The sequence below is a fragment of the Mastigoproctus giganteus genome, chromosome 7, assembly GCF_048544385.1.
Source record: "Mastigoproctus giganteus isolate SK-2022 chromosome 7, ASM4854438v1, whole genome shotgun sequence".
Classification (NCBI taxonomy): Eukaryota; Metazoa; Arthropoda; class Arachnida; order Uropygi; family Thelyphonidae; genus Mastigoproctus; species Mastigoproctus giganteus.
In genome coordinates, this window is record NC_143581.1 from 56,847,934 (window position 1) to 56,872,182 (window position 24,249).

At 36.8% G+C, this 24,249-nt stretch overlaps 1 protein-coding gene across 1 annotated transcript in view; it reads left to right on the forward strand.

Annotated features, from left to right (window-relative positions):
• The window catches only part of LOC150082918 (uncharacterized), a 186,485-nt gene that overhangs the window by 12,505 nt on the left and 149,731 nt on the right, over window positions 1-24,249 (forward strand). The window contains exons 2-3 of the mRNA XM_090378320.1: window positions 16,954-17,038; window positions 17,886-18,059. Coding sequence (XP_090234446.1) covers window positions 16,954-17,038; window positions 17,886-18,059 — 259 coding nt within the window. The remainder of the gene's footprint in view (window positions 1-16,953; window positions 17,039-17,885; window positions 18,060-24,249) is intronic.

Below are 24,249 nucleotides of genomic sequence, written 5' to 3' on the forward strand. Positions count from 1 at the left end.
AATTACAACTACATAAACAAAGTCAGTTATAGTCACTTAAATTAAGTCATAAAAATGAAAGTTAATTACATAAATAAGTCATAATATCAATGGAAATAGTTAATTATATTTTAATATTTAATGCGATGGATGAGCTTGGTGGAGATTTATTAGCTTATCAATATTAGATTTAATATCTGTAAGTAGAAGTCGTAAATCGCCACGTTTAACAACATCCAGACAATTTCTTTGTTTTGTCAGCAGTTGAGATACAGCACTGAAACCGGTTTCGACTAGATATGATGTTGGAAAAGAAATAAGTAATTTTTTTACAATTCCCCACAATGCAGGTAATGGTCAGGGATTTCTTTTGTAACCAAAATTCTTGATATGAATTTTGAAATTTTGGCTTCAGTTCAACTTCATTTTGTAACTCAATCGATTCTTCTTCTACAAAACGCACCATCGTCATTATTTAAAAAAGGATTTATAACCCAATCTGGAATTTTCAAATTAAGAAGGTCTTCGAACCTTTCCTGCATGTCTCTGTGCAACATTTCTAGATGATTACAAAATGTTAGTAGAGTTTCATCAGCTATTTTTTCTTTTTTCTCTATTTCCAACAGATTTGGAAATTGACACAATTCGCGTCATCCTATGTTGCGCATAAAAGCTTTAATTTTGAAATAAATGCTGAAATTTGAGTTTTCGCTATAATAAGAGTTACATCTTGTCCTTGTAAATGTAAGTTCGTTGAGTTGGATCTGGTAAATAAATCTGCAAGATAAGCAATATCGGTTTTCATTTTCTTGAGGTCATTACTAAGGTCGTTTTTCTTATCTTCAAAAAACTCGACTACAGTATTAAAGAGTTCATAAAATCTGTTGAGACGATTACCTTTTGACAGCCACCGAACCTCGGAGTGAAGTAGCAGTTGTTCAAAATCTTCACTGTTTTGATCACAAAGTGTTCGAAATATACGATCATTCAAAGAATGTGCTTTAATTTTGTTTATAGCAGTAATAAAAGTTTGCAGAGAATTGTGCCGTTGCTCACCAAGTTTTTTTGCAACTAAATACTGACGGTGAATGACACAATGAACAGTAATAATATCTGGCCCAGCATTTTTTAAATAAGCCATTAAACCCTTGTAAAGGCCAATCAATGATGGTGCTCCATTGGTTGCACAAGCAAGTACATAGTAAATGGAATTTCCCTGTCTTTAAAAATCGCCCCCCTGTTGTTCCCTTTTATACCTAACGCCCCCATGGATAATTGAAGCGCCCCCCATGGGGCAATATCGCCCACTTTGAGAATCACTGCTTTAGATGTTACCTACCTCCCCTAAACGTTTGTACCAATATTTTTGAGATACCCTGTGTATATATATATATATATAGATATATATATACAGTAACCCCCCCCCCCGCTATTCGCAGTATCTGTATTCGCGGTCGCTGATTTAATATAAAATGAAACCTAAAAAATATGAATTTTAAAGCGGCATGAACATTTTCTGCCATAAAAAAAACATGGGTGTGGCTAAAATTATCTTTCCCGGTCAAAACAGCACTCAGTGGGTGGGGGGAGAGGGGTGACAAAATCGCGAGCATGGATGTTTCTCGCTAATCCTTGTTCAGTATGTGTTACACGCTTGTCATGGAAGGTTTCGTCATTTGCTTTTAATTTATATGCTTATAAATTGAAGAAATTTATCAATTTATAAATTGATATGAGTTTTGCAGTGTAAAACAGATTTTTTTGAGTGTGTTAACGGAAGAAAGTGACTTTATTGTCGACAAGTTCTTTCTAACCCATACAAAAATATGGCTACGAATAACAAGGGAAATGTGAAAAGATCAAAGAAGGTGATGACATTAGCGAATAAAATTGAGTTATTAGATAAAATTTCTAATGGTGAAAGAGTCTCCTCAGTGGCAAAACATAAAATCAATGAGTCAACGGTACGATCTATCAAGAAATCGGAAGAAAAAATCCGCCGTAGTGTCCATGAAAATGCGCTAATTGTTTCAAAAATTTGCTCTGTAACTCGTGATGTTAAATTAAAAAAAAATGGAAAAGGCTTTAAATCTGTGGATAGAAGACCGAACTCAAAATAAAATTCTGTTAAGTTCACTCATCATTCGTGAAAAGGCAAAACTCCTTTATCAACACTTTAGCGAAACTGGTGATAGCACTGGTGGGATAAGTTTTTAGCTAGCAAAGGCGCTGGTTTGAAAGATTTGTTTGAAATTTCTAATAAATATTACATTTAATATTAAATTGTTTCTTATTTTCATTTTGATGCCGTATGCTTGCATTTCACTATGTACTGTCTATGTATATAGTCATATTATGAAGGTACATAGAATACATACATAGACAAAATTTTAGACTAGTTTTTCTTATATATTTCATACTTTGGAACGGAACCCCTTTATTACTATGGGAGCCATAACTGAGTATTCACGTTTTTGGTATTTGCGGAATTTCTCAGGAACGTAACCCCCACGAATATCAGGGGTTTACTGTATATATACCAAAAAAAGGTAGTTTTTGGCAGACCTTTTTATTAAAAAAACATGAAATTTTTGGGCTCTTGAACTTTGTATTTAACAAGATTCTAATGGTAATTTTATATTTGTTGTTAAAGTTTCTCTGTTCTCATTCCTTTCTGATGCATTCCACTTTGAGCCATTTGTCTTTTCTGAACCAAAGTAAGTTTGAAATAAAATATATATAATTCTGTGGAAAATCATAAGAAATAAACAAAAGAAAAATTTTTACATTGTAGCCACAATACATAATGGAAAATGAGCTTAAATAAACAGTGAACCAGAAAACTGTCATTTGCAATTAAGGATTAACAGGAATTTGTTTGGTAATCTGACAAAAGAAAAAATAATAGAACTAACAAAGATTGAAAATAAACCTAGCAAGTATAGATTATTTTAAATTGTATTGAAACATGAAAACTTTTAATAAAACTATTTAGAAATAGGCAGTAATGTTGTGTATAGTCTATTCAGATTACTGTCAATATCTGCTGGATTATCTGTGATTATGCTGTTTCTACTAAGCAGAGCTCATATCTGATTTACTTGTTTTCCTTTTCATATCTTTGTACAAATTAAACTCTATCCCTATTCTTGACTTCCGTGGCTATTAATTTTTCATTCTTAGTCTTCACCTATCTATTCCCCCCCTCTCCATTGTGGCCTTGTTACAGGTCAATTTACAATTATTTTATCAGTCAGAGAAATCTGTTAATTGTAAATGTCCTGTATGGCGTTTTCCTTTCTGTCAAGCGTATTAGATCCATTTTAATCCATTCTCATCTTTCTCTGTGTGGATACCTCATTAATTGAATGCACTCACGATTTTCATGATGTGTCTTAATAGTACCTCATAGTTCGACTGTATTACTGTCCCTTATATTTCACTGAGCAAAGTTTAAAATTGATTGAGCCTAAAAAGATTAATAGTTCACAGTAATCCCTTTTTGAATTTAAAACCCTTGCCATTATCCCCGACTTCCAAAATTTAATATCTCATTGTCTACTTTAGGAACCTGTAGTCAGTCACCACTAATGGTTCTTGTGTCGTTCTATTTGTGGTTTGTGGTTTCAGTTAGTGAGTTGTAAGTTGAAATTTCTCGTGGTGAGGTATGCAGACTTATTTGCCCCTTTAAGGCCATATACATTTAGAGCTGAGAGCCTAAGGCTATGAGAATGAAACATATGTATAAGGTAGTGCAAAATCATGTTTTTTCTATATTGTCAAGTGTAATAAATCAAAACTGAGTTTTCAAAATTGATATTCCTAGTATACATCTCCTATTGTGAAATCCTTACAATGAGGTTCTTCTCTTGCATTTTGGTCATGCATTGCTTCTTTATTGTGAAATACTTCACAATGAGTTGCCTGTCTTCTATTTTGATTATGCAATGCATCCAAAATAGAGAAGTTCATTGTTATTCATTCTCAGTTGAGTGCGACCACCCCAACAGCATTGTTTTGGAGATAGTTGTTCCCTCATTAGAAGGTTGTGACACACCCAGAGTGTAAGAGCTGACAACCCAGTTTTAAATTATTTTTTACAATATGAGAGTTGCCAAAAGGATGAAATTTCAAAGCTACATAGGTTTAGGGTTGTTGAAGCATCTGGCTACAGGAGACATAACATGGCTATAAGGTAGTCTAAAAGTATCTTTTCTATGCGGAACCAAGTTGCATAAAGCAAAACAATTTGCAAAAAAGTGGCATTTTCATATTGCAAAATATTAGGTGCAAAAGTAAACAATATGAGAAGTAATAAATAATTGTGAAATCTTTCTATGCTGCTTTTTTGTATATTCAGTTTTGTTTATTGCAACTTGGTTTTATGTATATATATATATATATATATTAGTATTAGGTGAAGTATTGTTTATGAATTTTGTTATATAGATCGTTTATTGAAATCAGTACCGATTAATGCCATCTAAGAGTAAGATTATGCATTACATCGGTCTGTATTGATAGGTTTTTTTTTTTTTTTTTATGAGAACCCCAAACACGAGAGGTGTTATAACCTATAGTACTTAGTACCGTGCTTGGGTTGGAGGTTGAGAAGACAAAAGAAGATATTTGTTGATATTGGACTTTAACTTCTGTAGATTGTAATTTTCAGGAAATACGTATGAAGGAAGGTTGTTCCGGCAAACGGCAGTTGAATGAATAAATGAGGAAGATGAAAAGTTGGTTCTGTGGGTTTGAAGTTGGACAGTAAATGGATGTTGGCTGGTGGCGGCACGTGTTCGGACTGTTTTGAAAGAAAGAGCGGGAATTATAGAAGCCAATTCAGAAGAACAGTGCCCATGGAAGTATCTGAAGAAGAGGCATGCAGCAGAAACAGTGCGTCTATGAGAAAGCGAGTGGAGAGACTCTGTTAGAGATGAATCATTAATTAACCTAACTGCCCTCTTCTGAATGGAATCAAGAAGCCTGAGAGAGGTTTTGGGGGCACCACCCCAGATGTGGGAACAATATTCCATGGCAGGGCGGATTTGCGATTTATACAGGGTGAGCAGCTGTTTGGGAGAAAAATAACGCCGAGAGCGAAAGAGAAAACCAAGTTTTTTAGATGCAGAGGAAGCACTATTTGTAATGTGCTTGTGCCAAGAGAGATTAGAAGTCAGGGTAATCCCCAAAAGAGATATATAATTTTGCCTAGAAATCGGAGTGTCACTAAAGATAAGCATAGGAGCAGAAGAATCCTTTTTGCGAGATATAAGACAAGATTGAGTTTTAGAAGGGTTGAAATCAACTAAGTTGGTTTTTTCCCTACTGGAGAATTGCCTGAATATTGGCATTTAAGGAATTGGTAGCAGATTTTCGAGAAGTTGAAGCTGATTGAGCAGGACAAGGTTTCTCAAAATGAAAAGTTGAATGCAATGTGCTATCATTGGCAAAACTATGGATAGGATTTCCAGTCAATGGAAGAAGGTCATTGATATACAAGAGGAAAAGAGTGGGAGAAAGAACTGAACCTTGGGGAACACTGGCATTAGTGGAGAAGTTAGAAGACAGAGAGCCATCTACCATCACCCTCAGTGAGCGATCAGAGAGAAAACGGGATAACTAATTACTAAAAACAGTTGACAAACCATAAGATGGAAGCTTATTTAAAAGACCTTTATGCCAGACACGATCGAAAGCCTCTGAGATGTCAAGAGCAACTACTTGTGTTTCACCGAACCTTTCCATTGAATTGGTCCATAAATGGGTAACATAAGCCAGAATATCACCAGTGGATCGACACTGACGGAATCCATACTGGCGATCGTTGATCAGACGGAAGGTTTCTAGGTAGTTTAAGAGTTGGCGGTTAATTGATTTCTCCATTACTTTAGAAAGAGTAGAAGTAATTGCAATGGGACGATAATTGGATGGGAGGGATTTGTCACCCTTTTAGGAACTGGCTGGATATGAGCAAATTTCCAAGCAGAAGGAAAAACACCTTTGGAATAAGAAAGTGAAAAAAGGCGGCAAAGAATAGGAATAAGTTCAGGAGCACAGGTTTTGAGAACAAGTGGAGAAATACCATCAGGACCTGGAGCTTTCTTAGCATCAAGATTCATCAAAATCCTTCTGATATCCTTTTGACGGAAGACCACAGGAGGCATTGAATGAAGCATGTTAGGAATGGTGGGAGGTGTTTTACCAAGATCATTAATACATGAGCTCGAAGAAAAATGGGATGCTAGCAGGTCAGCTTTATCCTTGACTGAAGTGACAACAGAACCATCTGGTTTGGACAGAGGTGGGAGCAGAGATGGGCAAAAGTTGCGGCCAATAGCTTTGGCAAGAGACCAGAATGCTCGGCTACCATTAGGGCAAGAAGCAAGTTTTCTACTCTTAGCCTGTTCAAACTCTAGTTTGGACTGATTAATAACTGCTTTACAATTGTTGCGAGCTTTGGTGTAGGCAGAAAATGAAACTGAAGAATTAGAAACAAGCCAATTACGATATGCAACGTTCTTCTCTTGGACAGCCTTAACACATTTATTGGAAAACCAAGGTTTAGATAAAGGACGAGATTTTAAAGTGTAGTGTGGGATAAAGGATTCCATTCCTGCAAGAATAATTTCACTGACACGATCTGAGCAAACGTTGACATCAGAACTTTTGAAACAGTAATCAGACCAAGGAAAAGAAGAAAAGAAGTCTCGCAGGTCATCCCATTTTGCATTCTTGTAATGCCAAACAATACGAGGTTGGGAATAGCCATGAGATAAAGGTTCCATTGGAGAAGAGACAATCACCAAGTTGTGATCTGAAGTGCCTAAAGGACCTCTCACTTCAACCTTGTACTTAGAAGGGTTGTTTGTGAGAAGAAGATCAAGCGTATTGGCTGTATGATTAGAATTGTCCGGTATTCTTTTAGGTAAATGAACAATCTGTGCTAGGTCATTAGTAATTGCAAAAGCGTCAGCATCTCGACCTGCTGGGTCGGTGTGACTAGAAAACGTAAGCCGGCTGGAGTTGTGAACGTTAAAATCACCAAGGAAAATTACCTCACTGTTAGGAAAGTTGGACTGGAGAAAGTCAAATTGCGAAGAGAGGAAGTCAAAGAGCTCCAAGTGATTAGTGGAGTTGGGAGAACGGTAGAGACAACAGATGAATTTTGCACAATGAGGTAGAGAGATTTTAAGCCAGAGAAGATCAAAGAGAGGAGATTCCAAATTGCCAAGTCTCTGACAGGGAATATCAGAACGGACATATGCACAAGTACCACCTTTGAGGCGAAAGGAATCATACAGCAAATAATTTGGACATCTGAGGTAAGCAGTAGTTGAATCAACTGATAACTGAGATTCAGTCAGAAAAAGTACATGGGGTTTGGAAGACTGCAAGTGGAAATGGACATCGTTGAGATTAGAATTGAGACCACGTATATTTGTGAAATGAATTAGGAAGTGCTTGGCAGGTTTAGATCTTTTCGCAAATAAGCTTGCTCTATTATTTTGACAATTCATGGTGTATTCAATAGTAAGAAAAAGTGGATGGGACATGATGTGTGAAGTAATGAAATTTTTGGATATGGTAAGAATATACCCAGATCCTTGACATAACGTGGCCTCTACAATGCTCCCCGCATACACACTACTCGGACTCCCTCCAGTCACTATCTGGCAGAGTAGAGGTAGCTAGATTATACACTAGCTGATCCAGAAGCTTCCTAGAGAGTTACCAATAGGTTCAGTCCGGTGTACTAACTAGCGGCCGGCCTGCGAACACCGTTTTAGAGCTGTACCCTCGAAATGAAAGGAATATTGGATCTCGCCACGACATTGATCATAACCTCAAAAATCATCAATCATACTGCATGATGGAAGAGATAGGGAAGGGTTGGCCGGAACTTAGCTCAAGAGACTAAACATGGGTTCCACCACTTCAAGCTTCCAATAAGCAAAGTGGTGGTATTTCACCTGTTGATGAGAGTCATCTACCACCTAGTACTGCCTGGTAACATAGAGGGGCGGCGTTCCTCCATGTGGTGTGGGCACCACACCTCGACCCCTGCTTACGTTGGTTCACACCTGGGTGGTCACCCACCATGTACTCGTGCATGAAGGTTATACCCAGGATTACTAACTGTCCCACCATCGTGAAGGTGCAAGCAGAGGATTTGGCTGTCATAGACCGTCCGGACTTCGCCGAAATTGGGTCCACTTTGACTTGAGCATCACCCGAATATCAGTTCCATCAGCGTTTTAGACTCCCAGGTAGCAAGAACAGCTTGTCTGGCCTATCTGAGAGAATGTCTGTGACAACCTCAAGGACCAATGATAGGTACTAGATATGATAGAAAAAATGTCAGTTAGGTGAAGTGGTAGCAGTTTTGGGTGAGATACGGTGCAATATGTGGACGCCATGTGCATCAAACACCCAGGTAACATACATATGCCAACGCCGGCACCATGGCAAAACCTACAGATACAATATATAATTAAAATGTGAGCGTAAAACAAAAGATAAAGCGTAGAGCAAAAAAGGTGAAAGCAGTAATGGAAGTAATATGTGATAGAGCAAACTATAAGATAGAGCAAAATATATAAGCTAGTGAGGCAAAATTATATAACAATACAGAGGCAACTTATAAAGTAATGCGGTAAATTATAAAAATTATAAAAAGGGGGAGGGGCTTAGAGGGGAACAGGTATCCTGTGTGTTATCAGACACTCAGCCTAAAACACTGATGGATCCAATATCTCTCTATTACAGAAGATTTAGGAGAAGTCCGGTTGGCCTGCCTCCCTAAAATCCACTCGTGCACACCTTCTCGATGGTAAGCCCTGTTACGTCACTTAGGTGGCAACGAACGTGTAGAGTGGTTCTCTTTAAGACGCCTGGTCAGCGTGAAGAGGAAAAGACCAAACCCTCCAGCAGTGAGAGCACAACAATACAAATGGCCCTCAGTCCCCAGCAGCTTTCACTCTCCCTCTTACGGCAGCGAGAGGATCAGAGTGGAAGCAGAGGGTGCTAAGAATCTCTGGGTATGACCAGGCTGCCATGCACGGAAATTGAACTTGGCCTGTTATAACGTACGATCACTCATCAGTGAAGACAGGATATTAGAGCTGGAAAAGGAATTAGAAAATGTGAATTGGAATATTATCGGTTTGGCTGAAACAAGAAGAAGAAATGAATCACTTATAAGTTTATCAAGTGGAAATCTGCTGTACACCAATGGAAACAGTGAAAGGAGTGAAGGTGGAGTTGGGTTTCTGGTCCATAAAGATTTTAAAAACAACATTTTAGAATTCAAAAGTACATCACCAAGGGTGTCAAGACTAATATTCAAGATTTCTCAGAGGTACAAGCTAAAGATTATAATGATTTATGCACCAACATCGAGCCATGATGATGAAGAGGTTGAAGAAATGTACACTGAAATTGAGTGTCTTCTAGATGAGCAGAAAACCCACTACACTATTATTATGGGGGACTTAAATACTAAGGTTGGAAAAAGGCAAAACTGCACAGAAAGAGGAACTATAGGAAATTTTGGAATTGGTGAAAGAAATAAAAGAGGTGAAAGACTTGTGGAATTTGCAGAATCTCAAGGACTGTCAGTAATGAACACTTTTTTCAAGAAACGGGTGAACAGAAAGTGGACATGGAAGAGTCCAAATGGATTAACAACTAATGATATCGACTTCATCCTCACTAACAGAAGATATATTGTGAATTGATATATTGTATATTGTTACCGTCCTGAATAAGGTAAATGTTGGAAGTGATCACAGAATGGTAAGATGTACACTTGATATACATGTAGGAAAGGAAAGGAAAAAACTGACTCGAGTAAATAATACAAAGGGCTTTGAAATGACAGAGGAGGAGAAAAAGCAGTATGTACTGGAACTTAAGAACAAGTTTGAGCTTCTGCAGACTGCTCAGGACCAAGATATCAACGAGGAATATTACATCTTCCTGAAAGTGATAAAGCCCCAAGAAACCTATAGGGAAACAGAAATCCAAAGAAGAAAAAATTAGTCAAGAAACACTTGTCATGATGAACCAAAGACGACAAATGAAGAGCAAGAAAAACACTGACAGGGAGAAAATTGAGTATACTGAGTTATGCAAAGCCATTAGAAAGAGACTCAGAGAGGACATAAGAAGATTTAACACAAGAAAAGTAGAACAAGCATTAAGGGAAAACAAAGGATTTAAATCAGCAGCCATGAGCAGTAATACAGAAAGACAAATCATACTGAAACTGAAGAATAGCGATGGTGTACTTATAAACAGCAGAGAAGGCATAATTCAAATAGCAGAAGACTGCTATAGAGAATTATACAAGGAGCGAGGGAATGATACCAGCAGTGGGGAACATGGATTGCAAAGTAGCAACACATACGACATACCCGATATTCTTCCTGATGAGGTAGAAAATGCATTGAAGAAAATGAAGAATCGGAAAGTCCCGGGGGAAGATGAAGTTACTGTAGAGTTGTTAAAATTGGGAGGAAGACACATAACACAAAAACTGGCATGGCTCTTCACAAAGTGCATTAGAAAAGGTGTGATGCCTAAGCAGTGGAATAATGCAATCATAGTTTTGCTGCATAAAAAGGAGATAAATCAGAAATTGGAAATTATAGACCAATTAGCTTGTTATCCCATATCTACAAGTTGTTCACAAGGGTCATTACTAACAGATTAGAAAGAATACTTGATGAGAATCAACCGAAAGAGCAAGCTGGCTTTAGGACAGGATTCTCAACTATGGATCACCTTCACGTAATATCACAGCTAATAGAGAAAGCAAATGAATGTAAAACACCATTATGCCTGGCATTTGTGGATTATGAAAAGGCATTTGACTCCATACAGCATAAGGCAATGTTTCGGGCACTGGAAAGACAAGGCATAGATACTCCATATATTATGATTTTGAAGAAAATATATGAGAGTGCTACATCCTTTATTAGACTAGACAAAGACAGTAGCAAATTTAAAATCGAGAAAGGAGTTCGACAAGGAAACACAATATCTCCGAAGCTGTTTACTGCTGCCCTTGAGGAAGCTTTCAGAAGATTAGACTGGTCGCAGAAAGGAGTCAATGTGAACGGAGAGTACCTAAACCATTTACGATTTGCAGATGACATTGTGGTCATAAGCCACGATCCCCAAGAATTAGAGGAAAATCTTAATCAGTTATGCACAGTTAGTAAGGATTTTGGACTAAAGATGAATATGGCTAAAACAAAAGTAATGATGAACAAGTATGCCACGGAAAGGGAAATAATGATTGAAGGAGCAGTAATTGAAAAGGTGGGGTCATATACTTATCTGGGACAAGTTATTAGCTGTAATAATGATAAATGGCTGGAAGTCAAGAGAAGAATAAATTTTGGATGGATAGCATTCAGAAAACATAGTCACATACTGAAGAGCAATATCCCAGTTTGTCTGAAACGTAAAATAATGAACCAATGTATACTCCCCATCATGACTTATGGAAGTGAAACTTGGGTACTCACCAAAAGAATGGAAGAGAAGCTAAGAACTACACAGCGAAGAATGGAACGAATTATATTGGGAATCAGAATGTTAGATGAGAAGAGAAACACATGGATTAGGCAGCAAACTCAAGTAAAGGACATTCTTATCAAAACTAAAGAACTAAAATGGTCTTGGGCAGGACACATAGCTCGAAGACATGATGACAGATGGACTAAGAAAATAACAGAATGGTACCCAAGAGGAGCTAGAAGAAAACCCGGAAGACAAAGGCGGAGATGGATAGATGAAATTCATGAGTTTTTGAGTAGTAAATGGATGGCCAGTGCTCAAAACAGAAGGAACTGGAAAGTTGCTGGAGAGGCCTTCATTCTGCAGTGGATTGAAAATGGCTGATGATGATGATGAGATACATTAAAAGGGACTTTGTCTAGGGCTAACTCTCTCAATGTATCATCCCATAATTAACATAGCTATCTGTTTCTGTAGTCAACTGCCAGCAACTCTAGGTATGAATATAAGTAGGAAGGTAAAAAGGTAATGATAATATGCCGAAAGCTGGTATTACGCCGTTATTGGTAGGTTATGTTAGGAATTTAGAAGCAATAAGATATGATCCAAATGCTGGTAACAAGTATGTATTTGATAAGTCATTTGCTCTATCTTATAGTTTGCTCTATCATATATTACTTCCATTACTGCTTTCACCTTTTTGCTCTATGTTTTTTCTTTTGTTTTACGCTCACCTTTTAATTATATATTTTATCATATATTATATATTGTATCTCTAGGTTTTGCCATGGTGCCGGCGTTGGCATATGTACGTTACCTGGGTGTTTGACGCACATGGCATCCACATATTGCACTGTATCTCACCCAAAACTGCTGCCGCTTTACCTAACTGACATTTTTTCTATCATATCTAGTACTTAATATATATATATATATATATATATATATATATATATATGTGAGGTAAAAGTTAGGCAAAAGTAATAAAAATAAATAAATATGGCTATGTAGCTATCATTAGAGGCAGCAAATGCACATCCTCCACATGATGCCTAAAGTGCTTTTGCACTTCTTTATGTTACATTGCTTGTAGCCTGATGCTTTAAAATTTATATGGTTTAGAAATTGCATACCTTTTGGCATCTCTCATGATGTGTAAATAATTCACACCCAATGTTCAACAATAATTCACACAACATAGCAGAAATGGAGGAAAGTGAAGGAGTAATATTTCTCATCAAAACTTACCTGATGAGAGTAGTAGTAGTAGTAGTAGTGGCATGTGATGCAAGAAAGCAAGTGTATGAGCTTATGCAGCATCAGCCAAAAAAAAAAAAAAAATCACACCATTCCCTCCAAATGCCTGTCCAGTTCCTCCTTAAATTTATTTAACCTGTCAACTTCCACTACGACAGATGGAAGTTTGTTCCAGCAATTAACCACCTGCCGGCTAAAGGCAAATTTTCGCACATCTATTCTACATCTGTCTTTTCTTAATTTGAAATTATGCCCCCTTAGGTTCGTAATCTGAACAAGTGGAAGGATCCCATCAAAATTCAGTGTGCTCAACCCATTCAAGGCCTTATACACCTCAATCAGATCACCGCGCAGGTGCCTAGTCTCCAGCCACTGCAATTTGCAGAACTTAAGCCTCTCTTTGTAAGAGGATCCCTTCATTCCCCTCCCCAATCTTGTTGCCCTTCTCTGTACATGCTCAAGTAAATCTACATCTTTCCTAAAATGAGGCCTCCAGACCTGTACGCAGTACTCAAGACCCTGACCATTGCCTTATACAGAGGGACAATCACCTCTTTCTCCCTGCTAGCAAAATTCCTATATATATCATTGACAAAACCCCATGACCTGCACTGGCAGCCTGTCTACATTGCTCAGAAAACTTCATATCTGACTGCACAATTACTCCCAGGTCTTTTTCATTTTCTACCACCTTAAGTGTAGTACCACACAGTTGGTACATTTCTCTGGGGTTACTTCTACCCATATGCAGTACTTTGCATTTGTCAAGGTTAAACTTCAGTTGCCACTTCTTAGCCCATCTGCCCAAATTATCTAGATCCTGTTGCAGTAGCACACTGCCATTACTGTCATTAACAACCCTGCCAACCTTTGTATCATCTGCAAACTTTGACATTAAGCCTGATATACCTTCATCAATATCATTGATAAATATACAAAACAACAGTGGACCTAACACCGAACCCTGTGGGACTCCACTAATAACATTAGTCCACGAAGAGCAGCACCCATTGATTACCATCCTCTGTCTTCTCCCACTTAACCATTCCTTTTATCCATTGTAGCAACTTACCCTTAATACCATTCTGCTCCAATTTGTACAATAGTCTTCCATGCCCAAAAGATTTCCTGAAATCCAAATATATAATATCAAAATTATTTTTTTGCATCCAGGTCCTTTGTAACCACATCATAATATCCTATCAAATTTGTCAGATAAGACTTTCCCTTAACTACCCCATACTGTGTCTGAATTATTGCTGCAGTCTTGTCTAGATGATCCTGCAATGCATCTTTAACCTGTGACTCCATTATTTTACCCGAAACAGAAGTTTAACTGGTCCGTAATTAGTCGTGCCACCCTTCGATCTCCCTTTGTGAATTAGGGATACATTTGCACATCTCCAGTCCGTGGGGACCTCTCCTGAGTCCAAGGATGCTCTCATAATTATGCTAAGGGTTTTCTTAGTTGCTTTGCCGCCTCCTTTAATATAGCTGAATAGATCCTATCCACTCCAGATGCTTTTCTTATGTTTAACTTCAACAATTTCTTCTCCACTTTGCTTTCAGTTATTACAAAATCATTAAGTATCCTGCTACAATTTGATAACCTTCTGCCATTTTCAAACCTTAATAATTCCTTATGTGTGAATGTAGATACAAAATATTCATTCAGTTTGTTTGCTATCCGAGCAGGATCATTAACAGTCGAACCATCAATGTCAAGTGGACTAATCAAATTCATCCCCTTCCTTTAGAGTTTATATAAGTAAAGAAATCCTTACTGTTTTTCGTAGCATCTTTTGCCAAGGATTTCTCGTAATCTGCCTTTGCCTGCCTAACCTCTTTTGTGACCTGATTACAGGCTACCTTATATCTGCCATAGGCTTCTGAGTCGCTTGATAATTTATATGCATCCCATGCATTTTTCTTCTCTGTTACGAGTCTCATTAGTTCATTAGATAACCATTTAGGCTTAAACCTTGAGCAATATTTCTTAATAAGATGTAAGGAATATTGTTTAGAGGTAATTAAATAAGTTTGTACCCTGATTTGGAATGATCATAGGAGAGCACCGAGTATGTGATACAAGATAGTTATTAGCAAAAGAAAGTTGAGCATGTAGGTGTGGTACAGGCCACATTATAGCTGAGTTTGTGCAATGGGCAAACATTTAATATAATGCAAAAGTGTCATATATATATATATATATCCAAGGTCACAATGGAAGAAAACTGAATTTGCAAAAAAAAAAGGCATTTTTACTATATACAAATTTGTATTCTCATATTGTAAAATCCTTTTTAACAACAAAAGTAGAAAACAAGTTGTGTATTCTTACACTTTGAATAAGTAATGCTTTCCAAGTACAGAAGTTCGTTGTTACTTATTGTCAGTTGGGTGCACAAATGGTAATGTTTCAGAGATGATTGTCCTTATCAGTGTGTTTAGGCACCCAGTGTACAAGAATTAGTTTTTGCTTTTAACACAAAATTATGTTTCTGTTAATTTCAACTTCCAACTAAGTTCAAAACTGAATTCCTTTTGATTAAAAAAACGACAAGAACACAGTTTCTTTGAGAAAAATAAGAATATATTAGCATTAGCATTAGTTGAGCCATATGATGCAAGAAAGCAAGCTTATACAGCATCAGCCAAAAAAAAAAAAAAAATAAAGAAAATAAAAAAATATATAAATAATTATTGTAAGATAATGAACTTGTACAAAATACAGTTTGAATAGGTAAGGCCTTAAAGTTTCTGTCACTTTCAAAGTATTCAGATTAATAATCTCTTAGCACTATATATAGCTCTATCTCCCTTTTCTGGTGCCTTCGTAACCTGGTGGGAAGGAGCAGCAGTGCGTTGCACACGCTTCTTGATTAGACCGGGCTTCGAACTCATCACCACCAAATACAGAGGATGCGGAAAGTTCAGGGAATGACCACCGCATTTCCCGGAGCAATATGGCCTTAGTTGCTAATGCTCCTAAAAACCAAATAACTATCTATCTCCCTTTTCTAAATGTCTTTCATTGCTCCTTTTCTACTACAAAAATTATGCATGGCTTTCCTGCAAATATTTTTCTGAACAGCTCACAATGCACTCAATTGTTGCCATGGGCACTCAGTTGCTGCCACACAAGCATATAGAGAGTATGGATAAAAACTTTATAATAATAAGAATAGTTTTTTTTATAGCAAAAACATAAAATATTTCAACAGCTTGTATAGGATTATTCATTTGCTATCTTCGTTTCAGTCTGTTTTACCTGAAACCAATTCAATTGCCTACATCTCATGGATAATTTATTTAAAAGAGGCGAAATAACCACATTAGGATTACTGCTACCAAATACTAACCATTTATCAATGTTAAGCTTCAGTTGCCTTTTTTCAGTGTAGCTTCTTAGCTTATCTAAATTTTGTTAAAGTAACACATTCCACTTAATGTTGTGAATCACTTGAAATTCCTACATCAGTATCCTTAATAAATATTAAAAACAATAGTGGAGAAAATATTAAAAACAGTAAAACTGCATGAAAGGCCATAATGGCATATGACCTTTCATGGCATTAACGAAAACATGCATTTTTATTTAATGAGGTCAAAATTCTTAGTGTCTAACGCAATTATATGAAACTATTAATTGCAGAAACCATTGAAATTAAATGGTCTTTTGTACACATGCGCAAAGATAAATAATCGTGCCGATTCACGTGCATGCATGAGGACAAATAATCTTTCTGTATTTAAGATTCAAGCTCACACACTCTAATTTCCATTCCTGTGATCACGACACATGGTCGAAAGGCATTGTCTGCTTCAGGGAGGAAAATCATTTTTCAAAATTAACATTTAATTTAAATTTATTTTTTTGTTAATTTTTTAAAATTGTTTTTTGAATTTTAGTTAATTTTTGAATTGTGTTCAGTTGATTTTTTACTGTAATCATTTTGTGTTAATCTTTTATTCATTTTAATTTCTGGAGAGTATCAAATGGAAGTGTTGTACAAAAAATTTATTGATATGTAGAACACTTCCATTAATTTCTCTTATTCTTCTACAAATATTGATATCAATGTAGAACATATTGAGCACCATAGCTCTGTTATATACTATCAAAGATGTGTTTAAAATAAAGGTTAATTTAGCAGATTTCATTTGATTTTTATATTGTTCATTCAGGGTAAAGAATGCAGTTCTCAGAAATAGTTCTTCTACTGAACATTTAGGACTGAAAATATTTATCAAGGGATCTGATGCATTTAAGGTAACTTGATATTTTTGCAATTACAGAAATATTTAACTTTCAAGAGCTGTTTGATTTTAAAGAATTATAAACAAAACATTAATTTGTGTTGTCCAAGTGCTTGCTTTCTTTTTGCCCTTAATTTTTTTTTGTCAGTATATATTTGTCAATTTTTTTTTGTTAGTATATATTCATGTTTATTCAGCTGACTTTTTAAACCAGTATTTGCTCAAGCTGACCATAATTTATGGGAAGATGAGCCTTTGAATTCAGTGAATTGGCCATGAAAATTCCTTCTGATCCAGATAAACAGTCTTATTGTAAAATGAAAATAAAATATCATAAAATGTGGGGGGGGAGGTAAACTGCAGCCATTATCAATCCATTGCAATATGGAAGCCTCCTCAATGATTGATGTTGAGGGGAAATGGACCATACTCTGCCATGCTGCTTCAGGGTGGATTGGCAGATTGACTGTATTTAGCAGCCAGGGGCTTGAACTCCGGTCTACTCAGAGCATGTGCTAATGCACTCCCGCTCAGCTATATAGGCCTCGTTGAAGGGAATAATGGAATTTAAACAGACAGAGACAAAATAGAAGTGCAGAAAAAAAAAAAAAAATGTGGAATCATTTTGCATTAGTATTAATAATTCTGGAAATCAAGTTGTTGAATAACTGTTACACAATTACGTGTTTGAAGCATTGCAGTTTGTTAATTATGTAACAAAGTTGTATTATTATTATATTAATTGAAATTTAATTAAAATAGTCACAGTTATTTATCCCTATTGATTCATATGTTTTTTAAAATAGTTATTTACTATACAGATATTTTCAACTATATATTTATTTTGCTCTTTACTGTAGCTTATAATAGATGGAAAAGAGAACAATCTAGTTTCTGGGATTCGTGTAAAGATGGAACCAGAAGGAACATACAATTTACGGGTTCGATTAAAACCTTCAGAAGTAAAACTTGTTCAAGCTCATATAAATATAAGAGCAAAAGGAATGATATCTGGACAACTTACCAACTTCAATGTAAGTCAAAGTTGGAATTAAAGCAGTCATCATTCTCATATGTCACTTTTTCAAGGCAGTTCCTGTTTTTCTCATTTCATTAATGTAGCTTGTGTGATTTCTCTGTAACCAAAGTTGTTTATTTTAATGGAACACTCATAGGCAGTTAGGAGATGTTTTGAGCATTATACTGAGCTGTGTAAATGTATCCAAAATTCTGGATGTTAGCTATGTTTCGGGTGGGGGTGGGCAGCTTTGGTTTTTTGTTCAGGAGTAAAGGAAAAACAAGAGATGATTTATACCCAACAAGGATTAGAAATTGTGGAAAGTATGTGAAATTTTAATGCTTATATAATCAATTTTATAATGATTCTTTATGTATTATTAATCCATCACTCCTCTCCTTAAGTTTTTCCTGGATAATTTTATCAACTCATTATTCTAGGAACCATGTTCGTCACACTTGCCATTAAATAAAAGGTTAAGTGATGCAAGAACTCCTGGATAAGAATAAGGAGCATCACTTGATGAGGGATATGATTTATCCCTCTATGTCTGTTACTCCAGAGAACAGACATAGAGGGATAAATGAGGAAGTGGAAAAGTTAGTTCTTTGAATTTGGTATTGGACAGTGAAGGAAGGTAGAGATAAAATTATAGATGCCAGTTCAGAGGAGCAGTGTCCATAAAAATAGCTATAGAAAAGGCATTTAGCAGAACATGAATGTCTCTGATAGAGAGTGGAGAAAGTTTGTAAGAGATGTGTGATTAAATAATGTGGCTGCTCTTGTTTTGGTAGCTATTGAGAAGAAGTAACACCAAAAGTGAAAGAGATAACTCTTTTCAATACAGAGGAAGCAATATTTGTAATATGCTTATGCTAGGAGAGGTTAGAAATCAAGCATTGTCCTCAATGAAGATATGTGATTTTGCCTAGAAATCTGAGTGTCATCAAAGATGAGTATGCAAGCAATAGAAATAAGACATGACAGAGTTTTAAAAGGATTGAAGTAAATTTTTATTTGCCCCATTGGAGAATTACCTAGAAGGTTGGCATTTAAGGAAATAGTGTTGTATATTCAAGAAGTGGAAGCTGTTTGTGCATAGTAGGGTTTCTCAAACCCTCAATGTAGTGTGCTATCATCATCAAAACTGTGGGTGGAATTTCCACTCAGTGGAAGAAAGAATAATATACAGAAAGAAAAGAATGGGAGAAAGAACTGACTCATGGGGAATGTCATTAATAGTTGAGAAGTTAAAGACAGGGAGCCATCTACCATCATCTACAGCAATGGCGGAATTTCCCTAAATGCTTATTTAGGGAAATTCCGACTTATGTAAAATTTGACTTTCGTAGCGTTCTGCGGAACGCAAACCTTACTTTAATCGGGAAGTGTGTGTGTATTAATAAGTCTGTTAAAAAGTGCAAAGTGGATTCATAAATTACACAAAATGCCAAAGCTAATAGGGGAAGGATAGCAGAAATTGGAGATGTTGTGGGAATTAGAAAGAGAGAAAGAATGTGAATATCCTATATGATATAATGAATTAAGCAAAATTAAAGGCCAAATTGAATAGCCAATTAGAGAGAAGGGAACTGTAAAGAAAAAATTATTAAATTAATATAAGGAGTACAAGCCAGCATCAGATATGGGTGGGCAATTTTGGTTATAAGTCCCAAGAAAGGAGTAGAGCAATTATAAAATTAAAATCTAATGTTAGCTAAAAGGAAATATTAGCATTAGCTATAGTAGAGAAATACAGTACAAGAAAGCAAGCTTATACTGCATCAGCCAAAAAAAACTGCTTTCCATTTCACCTATCCATTCAATTGAAATGCTTGTCTGCCTTGAATTTATTTAAGCTATAACCTTCCACAACAACAGATGGAAGTTTGTTCCAGCAATCAACTACCTGCTGGCTAAAGGCAGATTTCTGCATATCATTCGACAGCTGTCTTTCCTCAGTTTCAGTTTATGCCTCCTCAAGTTTGTAATCTGAGTGAGAGGAAGAATCCTATCAGCATTGAGCCTGCTCAATCCATTCAAGGCCTTATACACTTCAATCAGATCACCTAGCAAGTGCCTAGTCTCCAGATGCTGCCACTTGCAGAACTTAAGCCTTGCTTCGTAAAATCACCCATTTGTTCCCTTCACCAGTCTTGTTTCCCTTCTCTGTACTTGTTCTAGCAACTGTACATCCTTCCTAAAATGGAGCTTCCAGACCTGTATGCAGTACTCAAGGTGTGACCTGACCATTGCCTTATACAAGGGAATAATCACCTCCTTATCCCTGCTCGCAAAATTCCTGTATATCCTGGAAGAGTGTTACTTCCTCTGGTTGCCTCTCTAACATGTTGTTGCTGTATAAAACAATCATCATCGAATAAATCCACAAATGCCTTGCTAGTGTGCAAGTGACCAACGCACAAGTTTCCCTCAATATCTGGGAAGTTAAAATCTCCCATTATAAGACACTCTGAGATTTACTGGGCCACTATATTTCTCTGTATAATTGTTCATTGTACTCATAACAGTCATTAGGCCTACAACAAAATTCTACTCTCATTTTTACTTTCCCATTGCATATGTCACACAAAACTAACTCAACATTGTACTGTCCATTTATGTCAACTTGGGTGCATTTCCTTAGATTTTGTGTTTCTTAACTAACAGCATAACCCCTCCTTCCTTCCTATCCTGTCTGTCTTTTCTGTACATATTCTCTCCTTAAATTTTAATTTTGCATTCCTAATATCTGTGTGACACTCATCTCTGATATCCCAACAATATTTGCATTTGATGTGTCTTGACCAACACTTCAAATTCATCAAATTTATTTACTATACTCAAGCAAATCTGCTGCTCTAGTGTAAATGCATTGGTGTAAATGCAAGTATACGTGCACTGTTCTTACTCTTATTACTGTATATCGTTAACAAAACCCCATGACCTACTCTGGCACTCTGTCTGCACTTTTCAGAAAACTTCATATCTGACTGCGCAATTACTGCAAAGTCTCGTTCATTCTTCACTACCCTGAGAACAGTAACACCACCCAGTTGGTATGTTACTCCGCGGTTACCTCTCTAGTGTAAATGCAAGTATACATGCACTGTTCTTACTCTTATTACTGTATATCGTTGACAAAACCCCATTACCGCAATTACCTGCGGTAATGGGGTTTTGTCATTACCGCATTACTGCGCAATTACTGCAAAGTCTCGTTCATTCTTCACTACCCTGAGAACAGTGACACCACCCAGTTGGTATGTTACTCCGCGGTTACTGCTACCCATATGCAGTACTTTGCATTTGTCAATGTTAAACTTCAGTTGCCACTTCTCAGCCCATCTGCCCATCTTTTCCAGTTCCTGTTGTAGCAGCATACTGTCATTACTGTTATTGACAGCCCTACCAACCTTTGTATCATCTGCAAACTTTGACATTAAGCTTGATATACCTTCATCAATATCATTGATAAATATACAAAACAACAATGGGCCCCACACTGAACCCTGGGGACACCACTAATAATATTAGTTCATGAAGAGTTGTGTCCATTGATTTCCACTCTCTATCTTCTCCCACTCAACCATTCTTTTATCCATTGTAGCAACTTTCAGTTAATACCATACTGGTGCAATTTATACAGTAGTCTTCCATGTTCAATAGTGTCAAAACATTCCTGAAATCCAAGTATATGATATCAAAATTATTTTTTGCATCTAGCTCCTTTGTGACCACGTCATAGTATCCAGTCAAATTAGTCAGACAAGACTTCCCCTTAACAAACCCTGTGTCTGAATGATTACTGCAGCCTTGTCTAGATGGTCCTGCTATGCTTCTTTAACCAGGGACTCCATTATTTTCTCTGTACCAGAAGTCACACTAACAGGTCTATAAATTGTAGGTGGTAGATGAATTTCATCAACTGGTGAAATACCACCACTTTGCTTATTGGAGGCTTAAGTGGTGAAACCCATGTTTAGTCTCTAGAGCAAAGTTTCCGGCATCCCCCATACTTCTCCTTCAACCCATGCACACGGTGCTAAGTACTATAGGTTTTGATACCTTTCGTGTTTGGGGTTTTCGTAAAAAAAAAAAAAATTACTTGTGTTACCCTTTGATCCCTTTGTGAATTGGAGATACATTTACGCATCTTCAGTCTGTGGGGACTTCCCCCCGAGTCCAAGGATGCTCTCATCATAATTATGGCTAAGGGTTTACTTACTTCCCTTGCCACCTCCTTTAATATAACTGGATAGATCCCATCCACTCTAGGTGCCTTTCTTATGTTTAACTTCAACAATTTCTCCTCCACTTTGCTCTCAGTTATTACAAAAATCATTTAACTCCTTGTTGGAGTTTGATAAAAAATTTGGCCCTCTCCTCCTTGAATAAATCCTCATGTGAATGTAGATGCAAAATACTCATTTAGTTTGGCAGCTATCTGAGAATGCCCATCTACAGTCAAACCATTGATATCAATCTGATTCATCCCATGGCACCTCCGTAGCCAGGTGGGCAGGAGTAGCAGTGCGTAGCATACGCTTCTTGATTAGACCGGGGTTTGAGCCCGTGACCACCAAAAACGGAGGATGCGGAAAAGTCGGTGAATGACCACCGCATATCCCCAGAGCAATATGGCCTTAGTTGCTAATGCTCATAAAAACCAAACAACAACAACTGATTCATCCCTTTTCTTTTATATAAGTAAAGCACTCTTTGCTGTTTATCTTTGCATCCTTTGCCAAAGATTTCTCATCTGCCTTCGCTTGCCTAAACCTCCTTTGTGACTTGATTACAGACTAGCTTATATCTACCATAAGGTTCTGTGTCCCTGATAATTTATATGCATCCCATGCATTTTTCTTCTCTGCCACGAGTTTCATTAGTTCATCTGACATCCATTTGGACCTATACCTTTGAACAGTATTTCTTAGTCGGAACAAAAAGCTTAGTAGCTTGCGTGATTACTGCCTTGAATGTCTACCATTTAGAATTTGTTGTTGGTAAGATCATCAGTTGGTCCCACTGTATAGAATTTAAAATCTGTGAGACCACTATAGATACATCTTTAAGGAAATTCCACATCGGTATGCTGTGATCACTGCCACCTAGTGGTTCCTTTATCTGTAAATTCTTAATGCATGAATAATCACTGGTGATAATCAGATCAAGAGTGTTACTTCCTCTGGTTGCCTCTCTAACATGTTGCTGCTGTATAAAACAATCATCATTGAATAAATCCACAAATGCCTTGCTAGTGTGCAGGTGACCAACGCACAAGTTTCACTCAATATCTGGGAAGTTAAAATCTCCCATTATAAGACACTCTGAGATTTACTGGGCCACTCTGTTTCTCTGTATAATTGTTCATTGTACTCATAACAGTCATTAGGCCTACAACAAAATTCTACTCTCATTTTTACTTTCCCAGTGCATATGTCACACAAAACTAACTCAACATTGTACTGTCCATTTATGTCAACTGGGTGCACTTCCTAGATTTTGTGTTTCTTAACTAACCCCTCCTCCCTTCCTATCCTGTCTGTCTTTTCTGTACACATTCTCTCCCTAAATTCTAATTTTGCGTTCCTAATATCTGTGTGACACTCATCTCTGATATCCCAACAATATTTGCATTTGATGTGTCTTGACCAACACTTCAAATTCATCAAATTTATTTACTATACTCAAGCAAATCTGCTGCTCTAGTGTAAATGCATTGGTGTAAATGCAAGTATACATGCACTGTTCTTACTCTTTGTGACTCTAACGCAGCCCATGTATTTACTTGTTTCATGACCCCTATCAGTTCCTGAAATCTGCAGCAACTAGCTTTCCGTGCTGCTGCTACTCATATTGATACATAATCAGGTATATCATCAGGGGACTGCACCTGATCATGTATTATCAAAGTCTGTGTTTCTATACTTGTTCATACCTGTGGAAGAAAAGCAAATTTAAGAATAAAACTGAGTGGTATCAAATAGGTGGTAAAGCAGTATAACTTTCACAAAAATATGGACAAGGTAGTCCCAATGCAAATTGCATATAAACAGACCATTGGAGTACCCATGGTTTCTCAAATTTCCAGTTTAGTTTTTAATTTATTCTTACACTTCTGTGAAGATGCACACACCACAAGAAACCCTAATCATAACTTTTTAGCATTTCAATATGTAGATGACATTCTTGTTTGAAGT